Source organism: Catharus ustulatus, chromosome 3, assembly GCF_009819885.2.
Source record: "Catharus ustulatus isolate bCatUst1 chromosome 3, bCatUst1.pri.v2, whole genome shotgun sequence".
Taxonomy (NCBI): domain Eukaryota; kingdom Metazoa; phylum Chordata; class Aves; order Passeriformes; family Turdidae; genus Catharus; species Catharus ustulatus.
The window spans coordinates 9420031-9438527 of NC_046223.1; the positions used below are offsets into that span (position 1 = coordinate 9420031).

Consider the following 18497-nt stretch of genomic DNA (forward strand, 5'->3'; position numbering starts at 1 on the left):
CATAGGTGCTCCTGTAGATCCAAAATCTCCTGTGCCACAACTCTGGTCCACTACATTTGGAACACAACTCACAAAAGGAATAAGTTGAACAATACAAGTTTGTTTTTGAATAACAACAGGAGAATCACTAACTGATACCATAGCATAAATTTGTCCCAAATAATCAGAATTAATAACACCTACGTGTACATTAATACCTTGAATAGTACTACTAGATCTTCCTACTAAAAGAGAACTCAAACCCTATAGGACTGTAGGCGCCAAGGGGCACCTCACATATTCATTTTGTCAAAATAGTTACTGTGTCTGCGACGAGAGTATCAATCCCTGCAAAGCCTCTTGCAGCTCCTGAATGTTGTTCCCAAACAGATGACGCCGCAGGGCCGAGATGATTCGTTGCTGATGTCAGGTATTTGTGTCCCCATGTGCCCCCTCACATTCTTCTTTCCATGTCCTGGCAATTGCTGTCCATTTGCCTCTTCATGAATTACTAAAATGTCCAAATCTACCACAATGATTGCAATTCACACTGTTGCCTGGGTTTATCTTAGGCTTTACCATTTGTCCATAAGCACCAACTTTTGAGCAAGCAGTTACAACATCAGCTAACTAGGGGTCTTCTGGCAAAGACTCGTTTTTTGGCAATCTTCATTTTCATTGTCTCTAGCCAATTGTTTATACAAAATTTGCCTCAAGTTTTCATCATCTACTTGTTTCTCAACAGCTGTAGCAATCTTTTTGACAAACTGCAAAAAAAGTTACATGCTACATTGCTGTATAGTAACATATCTCTGTTTCAGAGATGCCATTTCCATGTTTTAATTAAAGCACTCATGCCTAAATGTTGAGCCGACACCAGGACTAAAGGATCCCATCTTGCCTGTAAATCTGGGTTAGTAAAAGGTCCAGTACCCATTAAAGCACCAACCTGCGGAACACTGTGAGGGCTCTGCCGGGCAATTGCATGCTCTCTAAAGCCTTTCGCTCAGCTGTCACCAGGTGTTCTGAAATACACTATATTGTAGCAGTTGAAACAAAATTGTTGCAAAATACATAATGAAAATATCTTATTAAATTTGTGAGATAAAAAGCAAGCAAACAAGCAAAATTGATGCAATATCTCTGCCCATGCTGTGGAATTCAATGTACCAATTATAGCTAAGCTTCAAATAACAGTGGTAGATAAAATTCAAGGTTGCAGAACCTAGATAATTGGTCTTGAGTCTGGGCATGAAAATTAATTGCTATTCCACTAGCATATAAGTAAAACATTTGAGGAAAAAAGATTCCCAGAACTAAAGGAATGTAAGCACCATCTACCTATAAATATTATTACGTATATAAGTTTCTGAATCATAATCTAGCAAAAACCCTGTGTCAATTTAGTGTAACTCTATATGGTAAATTTTATCAACATTTCTGTTAAAGAAAGTAGGTCATACCATGTTACATACACACAGATAACTTTAAATCTCTCCAGTAACTCCTAGCAAAATCACAAATCACTAAAAAGATAAGGGTAACTTTAACAAACACATTTCAATATGTCTTTTAGGCAGTCCAACAGTGGTGCATCATAGCTTCAGCAAACATAGCTGTTCGGCTGCTCTCCAGTAGGTGCAGGAGTGGGGGAAGGGAGGGAAGGGTGGGGGACTCACCGCACTGGGGGAAGCTGAGCAGTGCAGGGCTCGGGAAGGAGGCAAAAGAGCTCTAATGAGCCAGGGGGGCCTCCCAGCCCAGGGGACCAACACAGTTCTGTGGGTTTTTTGCTGTTTGTTGGGTGTTTTTCTTCATCCTGTAAACACTAGCAACTCGACTCTTCTAGCTGTACTGGCTTTCTGTCGGATTGCAAACAGTCCTTCTCATTATGGTCTTATCAATGTTCATAGGCAGAGAAAAAATAAACTATTTTACAAAAACAGATGGTGTTAAGTGGAGGACCTCTATGAGCTCGGTGGTAGCAGCAGCAGCAGCAGCCACTACAAATTCTATATTAGCTTTTAATTGCAGCAATAAATTTCAAAGTAGATACCATGTTGCTGTTACTAGAAACACTAACATAAAGAATTATTTTTTTCACACAGATGTGCATCTTAAAAGTGTAATTAGCATTTCTATATAAGCAATCTATTCACAATTATATCCTCAAATCTTTTGCCAAAACTATTATTCTTTCACTTGGAAGTAGAAATAAATTCAGTCAATCTATCTGATCACTCACAATATAAAATATCAAGTCTTAGAAAGAAAAAAGCTACAGCCTGTTTCAGATGTACAAACTTGGAAATCTTTGCATAAAATCCTGTCACCAGCACATGGAAGAGTCCTTTTGATGTACAAGTAATGCCTGAGAATGTATCTCATGTCCATTTTTACATCTCTATATGTATTACTTGCAAAAATTCACATTGGCTGAAGTGAGGTTCAATCAAAATTTTGGTTGGTGCTTCTTTGATAAACATCTTACAGATTTCTCCCTTTAAATATACTCAGCCTTAAAAAGGCATTATTCATGTCAAACAAATTGAAGACTACTACTACAAAGTAATGACAAAATACAAATTACAAAATAATGGGGGGAAAACCATTCCTGTTTCAGTATATTTCAGTATTATGTACAAAGAATCCTCACACTTCTAGAAACATCCAGTAAATGAGAAGTATCAAGCATTTTGGCCTAGAAACCTGGAAATTACAATTTTTTTTTTTTGGGGGGGTGGGGGGGGGATTTGAGCAATTTTTTGTAGATCAACATAAACCCATAATTGAACCCCTTCTTTACTCATTAGAACCATGCTTGCATTTTTCACTGGAAATACAGGCACTTCAGGATGCAATACATTATTTGATTAAAGGGGAAGAAACACCCTAACCAAACAATCTTACCTTCTTTTCAAAGGCTATGCCTATAATCTAACCTGCAAAGTCTCTTGTTTCAGTGCTTCCCACAACTATTTCTTGAGTTACTGCTTGGCACTGAGTGTTTGCTCTGGATCTGCCTTCAGCTGTGCTGCTCTTTGCAGTTTTGCTGCTCTAACTCCACATGTACACAGTAGGAACTCCTCAACCCTGACTTTAAAATAGCAGGTGGCTTCTTCCAGTGTTTTTTCTGTATGGACACAAGAGAAATGCCAAACTGGTGAGCTGTACTGCTGTCACTCAGATGTGGAGATGGTAGTGAGAAAAACAATGCCAACAATTAATGTTTACAGAGGGAAAAGGCAGATCAAATTGATTTGTAATGGTCTACTGTAGCACTATTTCTAATTGGTATCTCACTATGTAACTAGATGACCATGCAACATACTTAAGCAATAATAAAAAACTTGCATTCAACATACTGAAGCACCCTATAAATCCAGATAAAAAGCTTGGGAGATACCCCTTCCCATCTATCCTCACTAGTGACAATACGAGGCAGAGACTGAAGAGAAAAACTACTGTAGGAATAATTTTTTTAAAAATTGTCATTAACACCAAAAATACTCATTTTTAAAATCAAAATTTTGCTAATAATTAGAAAGTCACCAAGAGTTACATTGTGCCCCTGAATTTTCTCAGCACAAGAAAGGCATTTGTAGGAAGAAGACTTTCCTCAGGACTGAGAATATTTTCTTTGCTCTCATCCTAAGAAAAAAGAAAATTGCTTTTAAGACCAAATGTGCAGCATGGCAGACTGTGCTGCTTAGAAAATCCTAATGTCTGAACTTCCAGTGGGTAAGACCTGAAGTGTCTTTTTTTGTCCAAGTCAGGATCCATGGAGAGTGTTCTGTGCTTTGCAGAAGAGGCTCATCAGTGCACAGGGTCTGACTGACAATAATCTGTGAGGCACAATGGCATCCCAGCAACTTGGAGCATTTCAGCAGGTGTATTTCTAGGGTTTTTTTCGAGGGAAAGGTACTCATATGACTCCTGCAATACTCATGAAAGAATCCTAAACACAAGCATGAAAGCTCAAAATTTCAGTTGTCTAAGGGTATATTTGAAAAGCTGGTATTTTTTTCCCTTCCCCTAAGAAGTAGAGAACAGGAAACTCACAATTCCTCCCAGTCTCCCTCATTAAACAGCTCTCCCTCTTAGTGCTTGCGTTGACAGTATCAAAAGACAAGTGCCAATTAGTCTGGCATAGACACAACTTCAAGGCTCTCTGCTTCTGAATATCAGATTACATCAAAATTTAAGCATCTTTTCTCACCTCAAAGATAAACAGATGTCTTTTCCAAATACACAGGTTTTATAGTTATTCATATCTGTGACTTTGGTGACAATCACAATTAATATCAGCAATCAGATCATTACAGAAAAGTGGGCAGGGTTAGTAGGAAGTGTTGAGATTCAGCCTCCCTGGGAAAAACAAAGACACGTTACCATTCATTTCGGGTGTTTTCTATATGAAAACAAATTATTCAACACCAATATACAGCATTTGTATGGATTAAAGAAGAGTAAACATTAAATACTAACTTGTCCTTTCTGCACAATTCTTTGGAGATAAGAAGGGTGGCAAATAAACTCTTACAGTATCTACTAAATAATGTGTTTTCATATTATTATATTATAGTCAGAAGCCTTCAGTTCTTAGACTTTTTAGGCAATTCTCAGAATAATTATCTGACAAGTCCGGTTTGGACCATGCAGCCAGCATGGATTTTTTTTTTTTTTATTTTAAACTTATGACTGAATAATTGAATTTTTATCTGATCAGGGTAAAATTATTTCTGAAACTTAAGAGTACTAAACTATCATGGTTTTCACTGCTATACATATTTCTTCACTGACTAAACCCTCACATTTCTACAGCCACAGGACTGTTAATTTTACCAGGAAACTGACCCTAGCAATTCACTTTTCACGAGTTTTGCAGAGCATACACTTGGCAGTGGTTGGATATGTCATCTACTTAAAAATGCCAAAACAGAAGCCAATTCCGGGGAGCTTGGACAGCAAGGGAAAGACAGAAGAAATCATTGATGCAATACCTGTGAGGCATGTGTTCTGCTACTCCAGTGGCACACATGCATCCACAATTATAATGCCAACGTAGATGCCGCCTTCCCCTTCTCCTAACACCACTGCCGCTCCCTTCAAATAGCCAGATTTCTTCTCACCACTCAATCCCATCAGCAATAACTGGACTAGTGAATATAACAGACAGAGAAACCCAGGGTGCAAAAGGTGTCATTAAGAAAGTTATTTACAGACTGAATTACTGTCTCTTTCAGCCATATCCTAGTTAAATTCACACAGTCCAGCAGAATAATGGGAATACTGGTGAATCAATCCTGCTCCAGCATTAACTATCTTAGGCTGCATGAACTGGTTTTCATAAATTTATTACCCCTTCAGTTTCAAAGCCAGGTAATAATTGCAGGGCTTCCCATGCCTAAGGCACAAGTAAACCAGATCAGTGGCCTTCAAAGAATATCTTTATTATAAAATAGGAGAACAAATGAATAGTGAAAATATATTTTCTTGCAACAAGAAAAAATGCACAGTAGGCAGGAGAAAATTTTTCAACTTAGTTTCATGATTTTTATCACAAAACTGGTGCTTTGGAGGACAAGATGTTCACTTGCTCTGCTCAGCCAAGTGGAAATGGCTTAGGAGAGGCTCACAGAGCCTGTGCTGATGCCACCTCACAAGTGTCCATGTGATTCCCAGGCAAGGATGCAGGGATTCCCCTCATTCCTACTGCAGGGCATGTCAGCCAGTCAAAGCTGCAGCTCTGCCCTTCCCACGGACACAGGAGCTAGCCTGCAGGCTGCACAGATGCCAGAAACGCTAACAGAGTGTTACATACAGCTGTGAAAAAGTCCCATCTGTACATCCTTTGCAATTTTCCACATCAGAAGAAAAACAGATTCTAAACTATCAAAGCTGTTCTTATAAATAACCCTTCTAATATGCAGCCTGCCTGCAATTTTATTTCCCCTCTGGCTTGTAGCTTAAGCATTACCATAGACAGAGAACTTCTTTCCTGATATTTTGATGAATGAGAGAGTCACTGGAAGCCAAGTAGTATTGAAACGTGATGTTCTGCAACTTACCTGCATTACCAGTAAACCCCAAATCTTCTTAAACAGCTGCAAAATAAGGAAAACTTGTGTCTAAAGATCTGGGTAAGTTCCAATATTCTCTTTTATATCACAGATAAATCTGTTTACCAAAGAAAACAAGACGGCTCAGAAAAGTCAGATCTGCCCTGAGTGCTGTGCTCAATAATCAAAATACCCATGAAGCCTTAAGAACCTATAAATGAAACAACACACACTTTTGAGATAATATTAGTATAGGAGGTAATATAAAGCCTGGTCCTTATTGAAGGCCTCCAGGAGTAGATATGAAAGATGTCCACAAAAGCCCACCCCCTTGGCAGTGAATACAGTTTTATAGGTTTAGGAAATTAGAATATTTGACAAAAATCACCAATTAGGAGCACAAGTGGTGATATAATTTCCATGCCTCCCACCCCATCCCCAGTCCAAGCCCCTTCTAAATCCTCTCCGCTCAGATAGGCCTAAATATTGTTGATGAAAATATGTCTCAAAGAGCTGTTTCTTAGCTTGGTTTCTAAGGAGAACCAAGATAGGATAGGGGCTCTGGAATGTGTTTTGCCTTTCTCCCTATCAGGGCAGGGAAAAGTACTGGGAAAACTAGCTACAAATGCAATAATAGGCTACAAAGCTACAAATATATGTGTAAAGAATGCAGAGAATATATAAAAGGAAAAAAGACAAAAATCATTAGGCATCACCCCAACCTGTAACTTGTCTCTGTGTTGAATTCAACCCCTGCCAGGCAGGTCTCAAGCCACAAGGCTGCAGAGGAGAAGTGCTGAAGTTAATTCAGTTTTCTGCACTGCATCTCTGCAGCACAAATCTCCATCTAAGACTACTTCTTTGATAGATATGGTGCCAACTGTGATGCAGATAGAGAAGAGCAAAACACTTGGGGATATATATATTCACAACTAATAATCAGTAAGATTATGAGCATTAAGCTATCAAAATACAACTACCGGCCAGCCATCCTTAGGAAGCTATGTTGGAACCGATAAGGAGAACTTAAGCACAAAGACCTTATTTCGGAGCCAGTTAAAAAGTAGCTCAGCTGTGTTTCCAGTACAGTTGAGATGAAGCTGGTGTACCAGAAATCCTTTGTCTTCCTGCCAGATAGCCTCTGAGAGACTCTGGCTAAGAGAACTTAGGAGTTGGAAATGAGTATTACTGGGACTCTTCTGTGGTCATGCAGGAAACTGAGGGATGCAATTCTTAATGACTTTCCATCAACAGACTCGCAAATACAAGCCTCTGACATGCCGATCCTTAAAATCTGGGGGCAAAATCAAAATCCAACTTCCCACCTATTCTGTTCCTGCTCCTCCTTACTTCCTATAGGAGTGAGCAGGCAGAATTTCAGCCCTACTGTATCTATTCGGTTGTAGAAAGCCAAGTTTCGAACCTAATCAACAACTTCAGACTCTTCTTCCCAAGGAATCTGCTATGTGGAAGGGATGGAAATTGCAGTGAGACACTGTCTGAAGTGCAGATCTTTGATTTTATTTTCAGGTAACATGAAACAATACGCAAAGCTAAACTCCAAACATGCTATTTTGTCCTTTCATTTTAAGCAATGCTATAAAATCATGTACCTTTCCCCAGGAAATTATTTTGAATCGGTGCAAGCAGCAGTGCGGCAGCTGGGCACAGAGGCAGGTGATGGTTGTTGCCTCAGCAGGGGGAAATCACACTCCCCCTGTGAGTGCCTGTGCTCCATCCTACTGTGCCGGCGCCGGTGCTGCCTGTGGAGTCTGACAACCCACGCGCGGGAGAGCTTCTCCCATCAATGCTTCAGGTTGCTGTGTCTGTCGGGCAGGTGCTGTCTTCTTCACCTCCACCTCATGCTGATGATGCCAAGGGCACGCCCCCAGAAGGGGAGGGCGACTCCTCACTTCCGAGTCTCTGGACGCCTTCCCCATGTTCAGGTGCTGTGAGGCCTGCAAGTTACCCTAGTTTTTGGGGAGCAGTTGGGGGTGGTTTCATTCATGCGGTGGGGGTGGGGCAGAGTGCTCAAGCAAATGCTTAAATGCTTCTAAGTTCGATCTGATTTCTGGGAAAGATTTGTTGGAAAATCGTAATAATACCATTCCAATGAAAGAAACTCAAACCTTTTCCATGTTTAATACTGTTCCTAAGGCTGAACAACATGATTGAAAAAAATATTTAAATAAACCTGTTCTTGTGAATAACTTGCCTTGCTACAGGCTTCAAACAGGACACACCTGCTTCGAGCTGAGGTTGCTGCTGCTGACCTATAACGCTGGAGGCAGAATGTGTCCAATATACAAGTTTCAAATGCTGACCAATGTGCCAAGCACCGACCAGATGGTCCCTCCCCAGGGAATGGACATTCATCTGTTCATGTTTGAACTGTTTTGACATCAGAACTGTTGAACTCTTTTGTTGAACTGTTTTGAAATCAATCAGAGATTTTTTTGCCAGATTTTTAAAAATGTATTAGAAATGGTAATGGATTTTAGTTCTGGTGAATTGTATTAGAAATAGTACCTTTTATTGAACTGTTTTGAAATCCATGAGACGTTTTTAGCTAGATTTTTAAAAATGTATTAGGAATGGTGATAGCTTTTGATTCTGGGGAATGGTGGCAGATTTTGCTATTGTATTAGAAATAGTGCTTTGGTGGTGGATTTCTTGCAAGGAAGGTCAACAAGTTTGGAAGTTTCCTAGGCAAGTATCCTCAGGTCTCCTGAATGTATCTATTTACCCTAGCAAAGGGCCTTGCTGGGGAGCACAGAGACACTTCTTTTGCTTACTTTTTATAATACATTTTGAAAGGGGGACATGGGGCATACTGGTGAAAGCCAGGGAAAAGCAGCCTTGTATTTTCTCAGGCTGCTCAAAGAAAAACAGGAGAGAAGGAATTATAACAATGATTAAGCACCTGCTGGATCCGTGAGAGACGTGATGTTTTCGTGAAAGCATGTTTACAAGGGGTGTTACCTTCCTTGCACCAATGAAGTCAAGTCTATCCTCAGTTCCATGATCTAGTTTATAAGAGTGTGATTTGTTTCTTTAATAAAAGGCTTTTTGCTTCTTTTCTGCACGAAGGAAGACTGTTGCTACATCCTTTTTGCTGGTCTCCTAGCCTGAAAGCAGCAATATTACCAACAAATATAATCTTCCTAACTTTATACTGCTTGTGTAGCTACAGTATTTTGGGTAATCAAGGAGTTAGAATTTCCAAGTAAGATTTCTTCAGAGCTAGGTCGGAAAGTGCTAACACAACATAATTGCCCTGAATATATGCAACTTCTTCTGAATCTGTACAGCTTCCTTTTATTGAGGAAAATAAACAGTGAGCAGTTATCAAACACCTGTATCAGATATCCCCATATCAATACTGAGACTTAAATAGAGCCAACTATCTGTTGTGGAGGTTTGTGGATATGAGTAATTCAAATGAGACTGATAGTACTGTAGATTTAATCGGTGTATGCAGGTTGATAACGAGGATGCCATGGCAAGACCAAACTGAGCTCTGAAGATTATAAGATTGAATCAAGTCTGGCTGATGGGAAATAAGATTTTACTAAGTAGAAATGCAAAGTTTGTCTGTGTGATGTTTAATTAGATGATTGTAGTGAAATATTTCTAGCTTTCCTGAAATGGTATATAAACACATGTAGCCCTCAGTAAAGTTGGATTCTGATTACCATTCAGTGTCCCTGTCTCACTGTCATCATCGATAGAGGTTAGATGCTATTTACACAGAGAAGTCCTGATAATTTTTCTATGAGAAGTACAGCAGCTAATGTGATACAGTACATCTATAAAGGAGAAAGTTCAAAGCAAATTACCTCTCTTTGGTAACATAACTGCTTCTTATAAATCAAGATAAGGTTGTCACAGCTTTTTGATCAAGGTTAATCTACTCATAGCCGTTAAATTCATGCACATGCATTATCAAGGATGTCTTTTACAGCTTCTCACTTTAACAGTTTGAAGCATTGCCATCACAGATGCAGAAGAGCCAGAAAGCATTTGCACTGTTATGTCTATAGTTTTCAGGCCTGAAAACAGTTGTCCTGGTTCAGAGGACAGGTACTGCCAGAAAAAAGGCAGGAGCTTTTTCTAAAATGGAGAGTGAAAATCCCTCCCTCCCAGTTTACTATAATTTAGAAATTAAAGGGCTCTCAGGCAAAGGTATGGGTTTAGGAATAACAGCTCTTTACTGATATATCTAGAAGACAAAAAAGAACATCATCAGCTATGAAAAAATTAGTGACAAAACAGAACAAAACTCAGTCCCTTTTCCAGTCACAGACACTCTTCTCCGCACGGTCCCAGTGGAGAGCGGGGCAGGCCCCTCGCGGCAGCAGCAGCACCTGCATTAGCAGCAAGGAGGCGGAGGTGGAGGCGGCAGGGCCGTGTGCCAGGTGGGAAGAGGGTGAAAGAAGGCTCCCTGCTCACCGTTTGGGTCCCGGTTCTCAGCGCTGTTCTCAGAAGCAGGAGGCTGTAGCAGAGCAGGGTGCAAGGCAGATCCGACCGCAGAGAAAAAACCTCTCTCCTCCACGTTCGGCTGGCGAGAGCGTGTCCCCCTGGAAGGCCAAAGCAACCCACGACCATCCCTTTTGTCTTGAGCAATTAAAACCTAAGGGAGTTGCCCCAGCTAGCTTCCTTAGCATGATATTGGGAAAATTCTCCACCTCCACCGAGGGAAAGAGTAAAAACCCCCCAAGAGCACTTAGCTGTACAGGAACAAGATCAGTAAAAAATTTTAGCAGTACAGCAAGGCAAACTATAAAAACATGGGAAACCAAGGCAGATTGTCACACTATTAAGTTTTTACCCCGGCAGATGATGGAAAATATTTCTACACAGCAACAGAAGTGTTGACCTAGCACTTCCAAAAGCCTAGGTAAAAGGTGACCAAGCTAAGCCTCACCACTCCCAAAGGCTGGAAGTTATTGCATGATGAAGCCCAGCCCACACTCTCCTTGCTAACAAGTTGAAGTTTTATTCCATTTAATAGACTTTGCTGCACTGACACATCTCTAATTAAAAGATACCATGTTCTAGTGTAAAAAATCCTGAACCACGAGGGAAAACCAGAATCCTATTCCACTCTTCCTATTTCCAGAAATCCCTTACAAAAACCTGGCAGAAGTAAAAGCTGTATGTTTTCGTTAGAATGGACAGATTACTGTTTAGCTTTGAAAACTGAACAAATCAACAGCAGTTTTACACCACTTGAAGATTTATCTCTCTTTCTCAACCTTGCATGCTGCAAACAGCTGCGCAGTTCGTGAGAGCACTGCAAATCTCCAAGAGCTCAAATGTCTAAGCAAGACCAATAATAAACACAGGGAAAATCCAAACTTGAAAATTGTTTCCTTCACAATCAAAGAGGACTGCTTTCAGGCATATGAAAGGCAGGCTAAATGCATTTAGTGACCCACTAGCATTTGCTGCCAAAACCAGCTGGATTTGAAATGTTGGCCTCATCTTTGATTAATTACCTAGTAATCTATGAGGGCAGCTGCTCTCAGACACTCAACAGATGTATCTCTAAGAGGAATAGAAAGGAAAATATTTTCTCTGATTAAGTTTTGAAATAAAGTTGACATACACTTTTGCAAACAGTTGAGAGGTAGCAAATACATAGATCATACTATCAAAGAGAGGAGGCACTGTTTCTTTACAGCAGAAGTAAACACTAAATTTTAGATTAATTGTCCTACTTTAATGTTACCATTGGGTACTACTGGTGCTCAACTAAATTCTAAGCAGTGGCACGTTTAGTATATGCAGTGCATTACTGAATGGAAAGCCAAAGTCAGAGGCTGAGTAGTTTATTTTACATGTAACAAAACTCACAAGATCCTCCAAGATCCCTCCTGCATGAAATGGCTGCCCTCATTACATGAACATTCCCTGAGAGGACCTCATGTGGATGCAGAATCAACAGACAGACAATGTATTCACAGCATCAGGCCCTTGAAAACTGAAATGTGCCATTCACAAACAATCCATTACATCAGGTTTAAAATAGGTTATAAAAGAGATTTCAGGGAATTAGAAGTTTAGTGAGTTCATCCATTGACATGCACTCTCCAAAGTGGCATTTTCACAGTTTAAAGCAGTATCACCCTCAGTATATTACAAAACGTGTAATTACCTGGCAGCAAATTACACATTTTTGCTGAGGAAGAGGATGAGGCTTTTTATGAAGTCCAGCATAAGCACCACACAGGGATGAAGGTTAAGTTTCTTAGATTCGCAGTGAAAAATAATAGTACATTCAAACATTCCACATAATGCCTCATCTCATACAGCCAAAGGACCCAGAATTTCCTCACAGGGATCTTGTGAACACGTACCTCCAGGAGATATGAGGGAGGGCAAGTGTTGACCTTGGGAAAGCACATGGGAGAGCACATGGCCTCAGTATAGCCAGGAGCTCCAGAAAGGCTTCTGCTCCCATGGAGGTTCTGACCCTCCTTCTTTCCCTTCTGGCAGAAAACACTAAATGTACATGACTTGGAAGCACTTTCAGCCAGACTCCAACACATTACAGCCCATGTGAAGGAAATGAAACTATATGGAAATATGTCACCCACATACCTGGCTTCCTTTTTGTAGCAGCTTTCCTGACATAATGGACACTTCCCTGATAAGAAGTCCTGCTATTTTCAAACTAGAGAAGATAGGCATTGGTTTCAAAACCCTGGGGGAAAATTTCCACAATTTCTCAATGCAAAATTTCACCTGCAATCTTTCTCTGCCAGTTTTGTGTTCATGGCACAGTCTTAACCTGCTCATACTTTGGTGAAAAGACAACTGGAACAAAAAGCATCCCTCATTTAATGCAAAAATGCAGAGGTGATCAAGGCTATCAAATCTGTCCAGGTACTGTGGCAATGTCTGTTCTTGTACAGAGTTCTTCCTGTCTGACCATGTGTTAAGAATGGCCCTATTCTCTGTCAAGATTTACCTTAAAGTGGATCCAAGCATGGCCTGAAGTGAGCTGCAGCATATCTGTACTCATGAAGCTGAGGCAAGGATGAGAGCAGCAAGCTTTTCAGCCAGGAGGAGAGGACACAACTGCACAGCCATTTGCCAGTAAGAACACCACAATCACTATTAGGACACGTGGTCATCACAGGCCAGCCAGATGTCTAACCAGTATGGAAAGCACTCAATGAAAATAATCATGCTGTCAAAAGAGCACAAATCTTATTTTCTGTTTGTCCCCATGTACTGGTTTGAAGGCAAACCTGCAGGAGGAATGAAGTCCACACAAATATGTTGTGAGAGATGTCAAGTCAGAACTGTAATTTAATAGGAGAATTACAATAAAGGCAATAGCACAGAAACAGTGGCTTACACCAACAAAATCAGAGTATGACATGACACCCTGTTGGTCAGGGTGGTGGCAGCAGTCGGATTGGAGTGATGGATGTAGTCCTGTTGAAGTGGTGATCCTGTACAAAGGTCTGGTCCTTCTCTGGAGGTCCAGTGGTAGTTAATGAAAGCTCTTGTCCTCTGGGAATCCAGTGGTGGTATTGTTGTGTCCCAAGCTCCAGATTATATATAGATAGGAATGTTCTGTTCCTCCCCCAGGGTGGGGCATCTCACAGTGGGATGATGCAATTTTATGAGAAATTCTGGGAGACCTTGATGATGCATTATCAGAGATGGCCCCCCCCAGGGTGGCTGGTGCTTCTGCAGAGGGAGTTTTCAGGGCTGAGTCATGGAGAAGATAAAGAACACTGCTCTACCCATTTTAACAGCTCATGTAGATGGTAGTAGAATATATACTTTTGTTTACACCTCACATTGGAACCCAAGACATTAACCACCCCTTATTCTCTACCATCTATATCATACCCAAATCAATATCCTTCTTTAACTCTCATATAAATACACTCAATAAAACATTACACGTAGTTCCCACTTACAATTAGGTCCCCTTGTGGTACACAATGGGTTTCCCCATCTTTCTGAATTACCCACCAAGGGTAACCTGGTCCTGAGCAAAGACAGACACACAGATGGGTTTGCCTTTGTCTGAGGTGGGACTAATCCAAAGAGTCTTTCATAAAATACCTTTTATGTGTGCTACAGGGACTTTATCTCCATCCACTGTATGCAAGGGTTCAGACTCGGCAGCACCAGCTGAACTGATGGAGCCTTAGGTGTTGACCATCCAGCAGGCCTTTGCTAAATGCAGTTCCCAGTTTTTGAAGCTCCCCTTTCAAGTAGCTTCAAGGTAGTTTTAAGCAGTTCTTTGCACCGTTCCTGGTAGCTGCTGCATAATGGAAAATATGACATACCCACTCAATACTATGTTCTCTGGCCCAGGTGTTTGTAAGGCTGTTCTTGAAATGAGTCTCATCTGACTCGATTTTCTCGGGGGTCCTACGCCTCCACAGGACTTGCTTTTCCAGGCCCAAGATGATGTTCCAGGCAGTAGCATGAGGCACAGTGTAGGTCTCCAACCATCCAGCAGTGGTTTCCACCATGGTCAGCACATAGCATTTACCTTGGCAGGTTTGGGGCAGGGTGATATAGTCAATCTGCCAGGCTTTCCAGTACCTATACTTTCACCATCATCCACCATACCACAGAGGTTTCACCCACTTGGCCTGTTTGATTGCAGCACAGGTCTCACAGCTATGGATGACCAGTGAGATACTGTCCATAGTTAAGTCCAACCTTCAGTCACGAGCTCATCAGTATGTTGCATCTCTTCTCTGATGACCAGAGGCATCATGGACTCAATGAGCTAGAAGTAATTCTCCCTTGTGCTGCCAGTCCACATCTATCTGTGATACTTTCACTTTGGCAGCTCAACCTACCTGCTCATTGTTACAATGCTCTTCGTTTGCCCAACTTTTGGGTACGTATGCATCCATGTGTCGAACTTTCATGGTTAGCCTCTCTATCCGGGCAATGACATCCTGCCAAATCTCAGTGGCCCAGATGGCTTTCCCTCTGGGCTGCCAGCAGGCCTTTCTTCAGTGATCCAGCCATCCCCACAGAACATTAGCTACCATCCAAGAGTAAGTGTAGGGATAGAGCCTCAGCCACTTCCCTTGTTTGGCTACATCCAAAGCCAGCTTTAAGGTCTGCACCCTTATTTGATCCACCTTGTTCCTCAGTAGCTTGTGCAACTTGCCCATGTAGAGCCCCATACAGTAACTTTCCATTTCTGATTTGTCCCTACAATTGGGCAGGAACCATCAGTGAAGAGGGCATATTGTCTTTCACTCTCAGGTAGCTCTTTATATGGTAGGGCTTCCTCAGCATGTGTCACTTGCTCTCTTCTTTTTCAGAAGACAATCTAAAAAGTCTCACCTTTGGGCCAGTTTGTTATGATTTCCAGAATCCCAAGGTGGTTAAGATTTCCTATCTGGGCTCACTGTGTGATCAGAGCGATACACTTGCTCCTTGTGGCATTGGTGGCATGACATGTAGAAGGAGCCTTTCCTTTGAACATCCAACCCAGCACAGGGAATCTGGATTGCAGAAGCAGCTGTTCTTCAGTGATAATTACTTCTGAGGCAGCTCAAACCCATTCATAAGCTACAAGAATCAGTTGGGGTATAGCTGGCCTCAGATCCTTTGTATCCCTCACTCCAGAACCCAAGTGGTCATCCTCCAGGTAATTTCTGACTGTGGCTCCAGGAAGGACCATTCTCCCAGCTGCAGTTCAAAGCACATTCTTCACATCCTGCCCTGTTCTGACTGGCCCAAGGGCTACTGCATGGGCAATCTCCTACTTAATTTGTTCGAACACTTGTTGTTCAAGGCCCTACTGGTAATGTTTTTTCTTTCATATCACAAGATAAAGAGGGCTTACAATCATGCTGTACTCTGTGATATGCATCCTCCAAAAGCCCACAGCTCCTAGGAAAACCTATGCTTCTTTCTTGTTGGTAGGTGGGGACATAGAAATGATTGTGTTGATTACCTCTGTTGGGATCTGGCAACGTCCAACTTACCACTTGACTCTTAGAAACTGAATTTCTTAAGCAGGTACCTTAACCTTACTTCATTTAATGGCAAAACCAGGCCTCAGGAGGATCTTGATAATCTCTCCTTTTTTGAAGACTTCTGTGTCTTTTTTGTGTCTTTTTGGTGTCTTTCTTGAAGACACTGTGTGCCCCCATGTGATTATGTCATCCATGTAGTGCAGATGTTCTGGAGCCTCACCCTTTTCCAGTGCAGTCTGGATCAGTCCGTGGCAGATGGTGGGAGTGTGCTTCCACCCCTGGGGCAGCTAGTTCCAGCTGTACTCCACACTCCTCCAGGTGAAAGCAAACTGAGGTCTGCACTCTATTGCCAGAGGAATGGAGAAAAATGCATTGGCAATATCAGTGGTCACATACCACTTTGCTGCCTTGGACTCTAGCTCATAGTGAAGCTCCAGCATGTCTGGTACTGCAGCACTCAGTGGTGGTGCAGTGGACTTGCATACTGGCCATATAGGGCTGTTAAAGGGTGAATGAGTCTTGCTGACCATCCCTTGGTGCTCCAGTTCACAAATCATCTTATGGATAGGAATCACAGTCTCTGTTGGTGTGGTATTGCTGATGGTGCACTGTTGCTGTAGTGATTGTTTCCAGATGTTCTTCAACCCTCAGCAGGCCCACAGGAGAGGGGTTGTTTGAGAGACCAGGAAGGGTATTCAGCTGTCTGATCTCTTCTGTCTCTAGTGTGGCTACCCTAAAAGCCCAGCAATGTCTTTTTAAAATACCTACTCCTGAGATAGTCTATACCAAGGATGCACAGGGCCTCTGGGCCAGTCACGATGAGGTGTTTCTGGCACTCCTTCCTCATCAAACTCACTTCAGCTTACAGTATGGTCAGCTGCTGGGATCCTCCTGCCATCCCAGAAATTGAAATGGATTCCACTCCCACATACCTTGGTGGCATCAGGGTACGTTGAGACTGGTGTCATCCAAAGCTGTATACGTTTGTGGGTCAGATGTACCAGGTCGTTGGATCCACATCCCTTTCCTCTACCTAGCAAGAGGCAGCACCCCTTTAATCCTGGTCATGGTACACTTTCTCTCCTCCTGCATATATGTTCCTGAGGTACCTTCAAGAGGATTGGTCATATTATTGTTCCTATACCACCTGGAGTTCTGTCTACAAGAGATTGAGCATTGACCCTAGATAAGCTTCTTGCAGTCATTGTTCCTATTTTCAGTTCATGTACCTGGGCAGCTAAGGAAGAGATGGGTTTTCCATCCCACTTCCTCATGTCTTCTCCATGCTCCTGAAGGAAAAACAAAAGTTACCTCACGGAGTGTATCCTCTCTCCTTGGTTGGGGAACATCCTTTCCTAATGGCAGATACTCTTGTTGGTTCTGGCAAGATGTGGTAAACTCCTTCCTCCAGCTCCTTTCTCAGTTTCTGGTGGCCCTCTTCAATTTTCTCTTCCAAGCTGCAGACATATTCAACCAGCTTTGTTTCCATGGATGAGACATGAGTACATAACAGTGGGGTGACAGTGTCCTTGTCAATTAAGAATTTACAAGGCCACTGTAAACTGCTGGCCAATGCAATTCACCTTGTTCTCTCCTTCCATCCATTGCAGCATTACTAAATAACGGGAGTATATCTCTGGTCCAAGCCATGTGAATCTCAACCACATTTGTGATGTGCACTGGACACCATGTGGGCTCTTAGGGAATCTCTTATCTTCCACAAAAATGAACCAGCTGGAATTAGCTCCAGCACAGCTAATTACCTTAGGCACTGGATACCTGTTTCATTGTGTTCTGTTTATCTTGTTGCACATGGAGGTCTTCTTTACAAAGGTATCTATCCCTTACACTTGCAGCAGTTGCCACCAGAGGCTGAGGGTTTTCTGGGTTTCTCTTATTCCCTGGTCAATGACCGCATCCTGGGGCAGGGATCACAGTTGCCTGACCTCACTTCCATCCAGAATGGCGTCATTAGCTGTGGTGTTTCAGATGCAGAGCAGCCAGGTCAGGATGGACTTGTTTGCCTGATGGGTGAACTCCCTCTGCAATTCACGCAGCTCACCAGGGATAGAGACCGAGCAACGATCTCTGGGACTGATGCCTCATGCACTGGGTGCAAAGGTCCTGCTGCCTCCTCCTCAGTCACTATGAAGGCTGATTTGCTCTTTGATTTCTTTTTCTTAATGGGGGCAACTGCTAGTGGCTTAGGCTGTCCTTCTGGCTCAGTGATGGTTTCTGTGGACATGATAACTGTTGTTTTGGTTCCTTTTCTCTCTGGTTTGTGATGGTTTGCGTAGACATGGTGCCTGTTGCTTTGCTTCTTTTCTCCTACTCCTCCTGAGAATGCTGTACTACACCAAGCACTCTTCTGACTCTAAGCACAGTGTACGTAGTGCAGGCCGTACAAAGAAGAACTAACAACAAGATTATGCCATCCCTGACATCCAAAAGGAACGCAATATTTTCAGAAGCTGATGTG

The 18497-nt window shown here is 42.1% G+C and overlaps 1 protein-coding gene across 1 annotated transcript in view; it reads right to left on the reverse strand.

The window, feature by feature from the left end:
• LOC116994791 (serine/threonine-protein phosphatase 4 regulatory subunit 3B-like) overlaps positions 1–18263 on the reverse strand; it is a 37068-nt gene extending 18805 nt beyond the window's left edge. The window contains 5 exon segments of the mRNA XM_033056730.1: positions 15077–15245; positions 16415–16632; positions 16951–17051; positions 17163–17307; positions 18081–18263. Coding sequence (XP_032912621.1) covers positions 15077–15245; positions 16415–16632; positions 16951–17051; positions 17163–17307; positions 18081–18263 — 816 coding nt within the window.
• Positions 18264–18497: the final 234 nt, after the last annotated feature.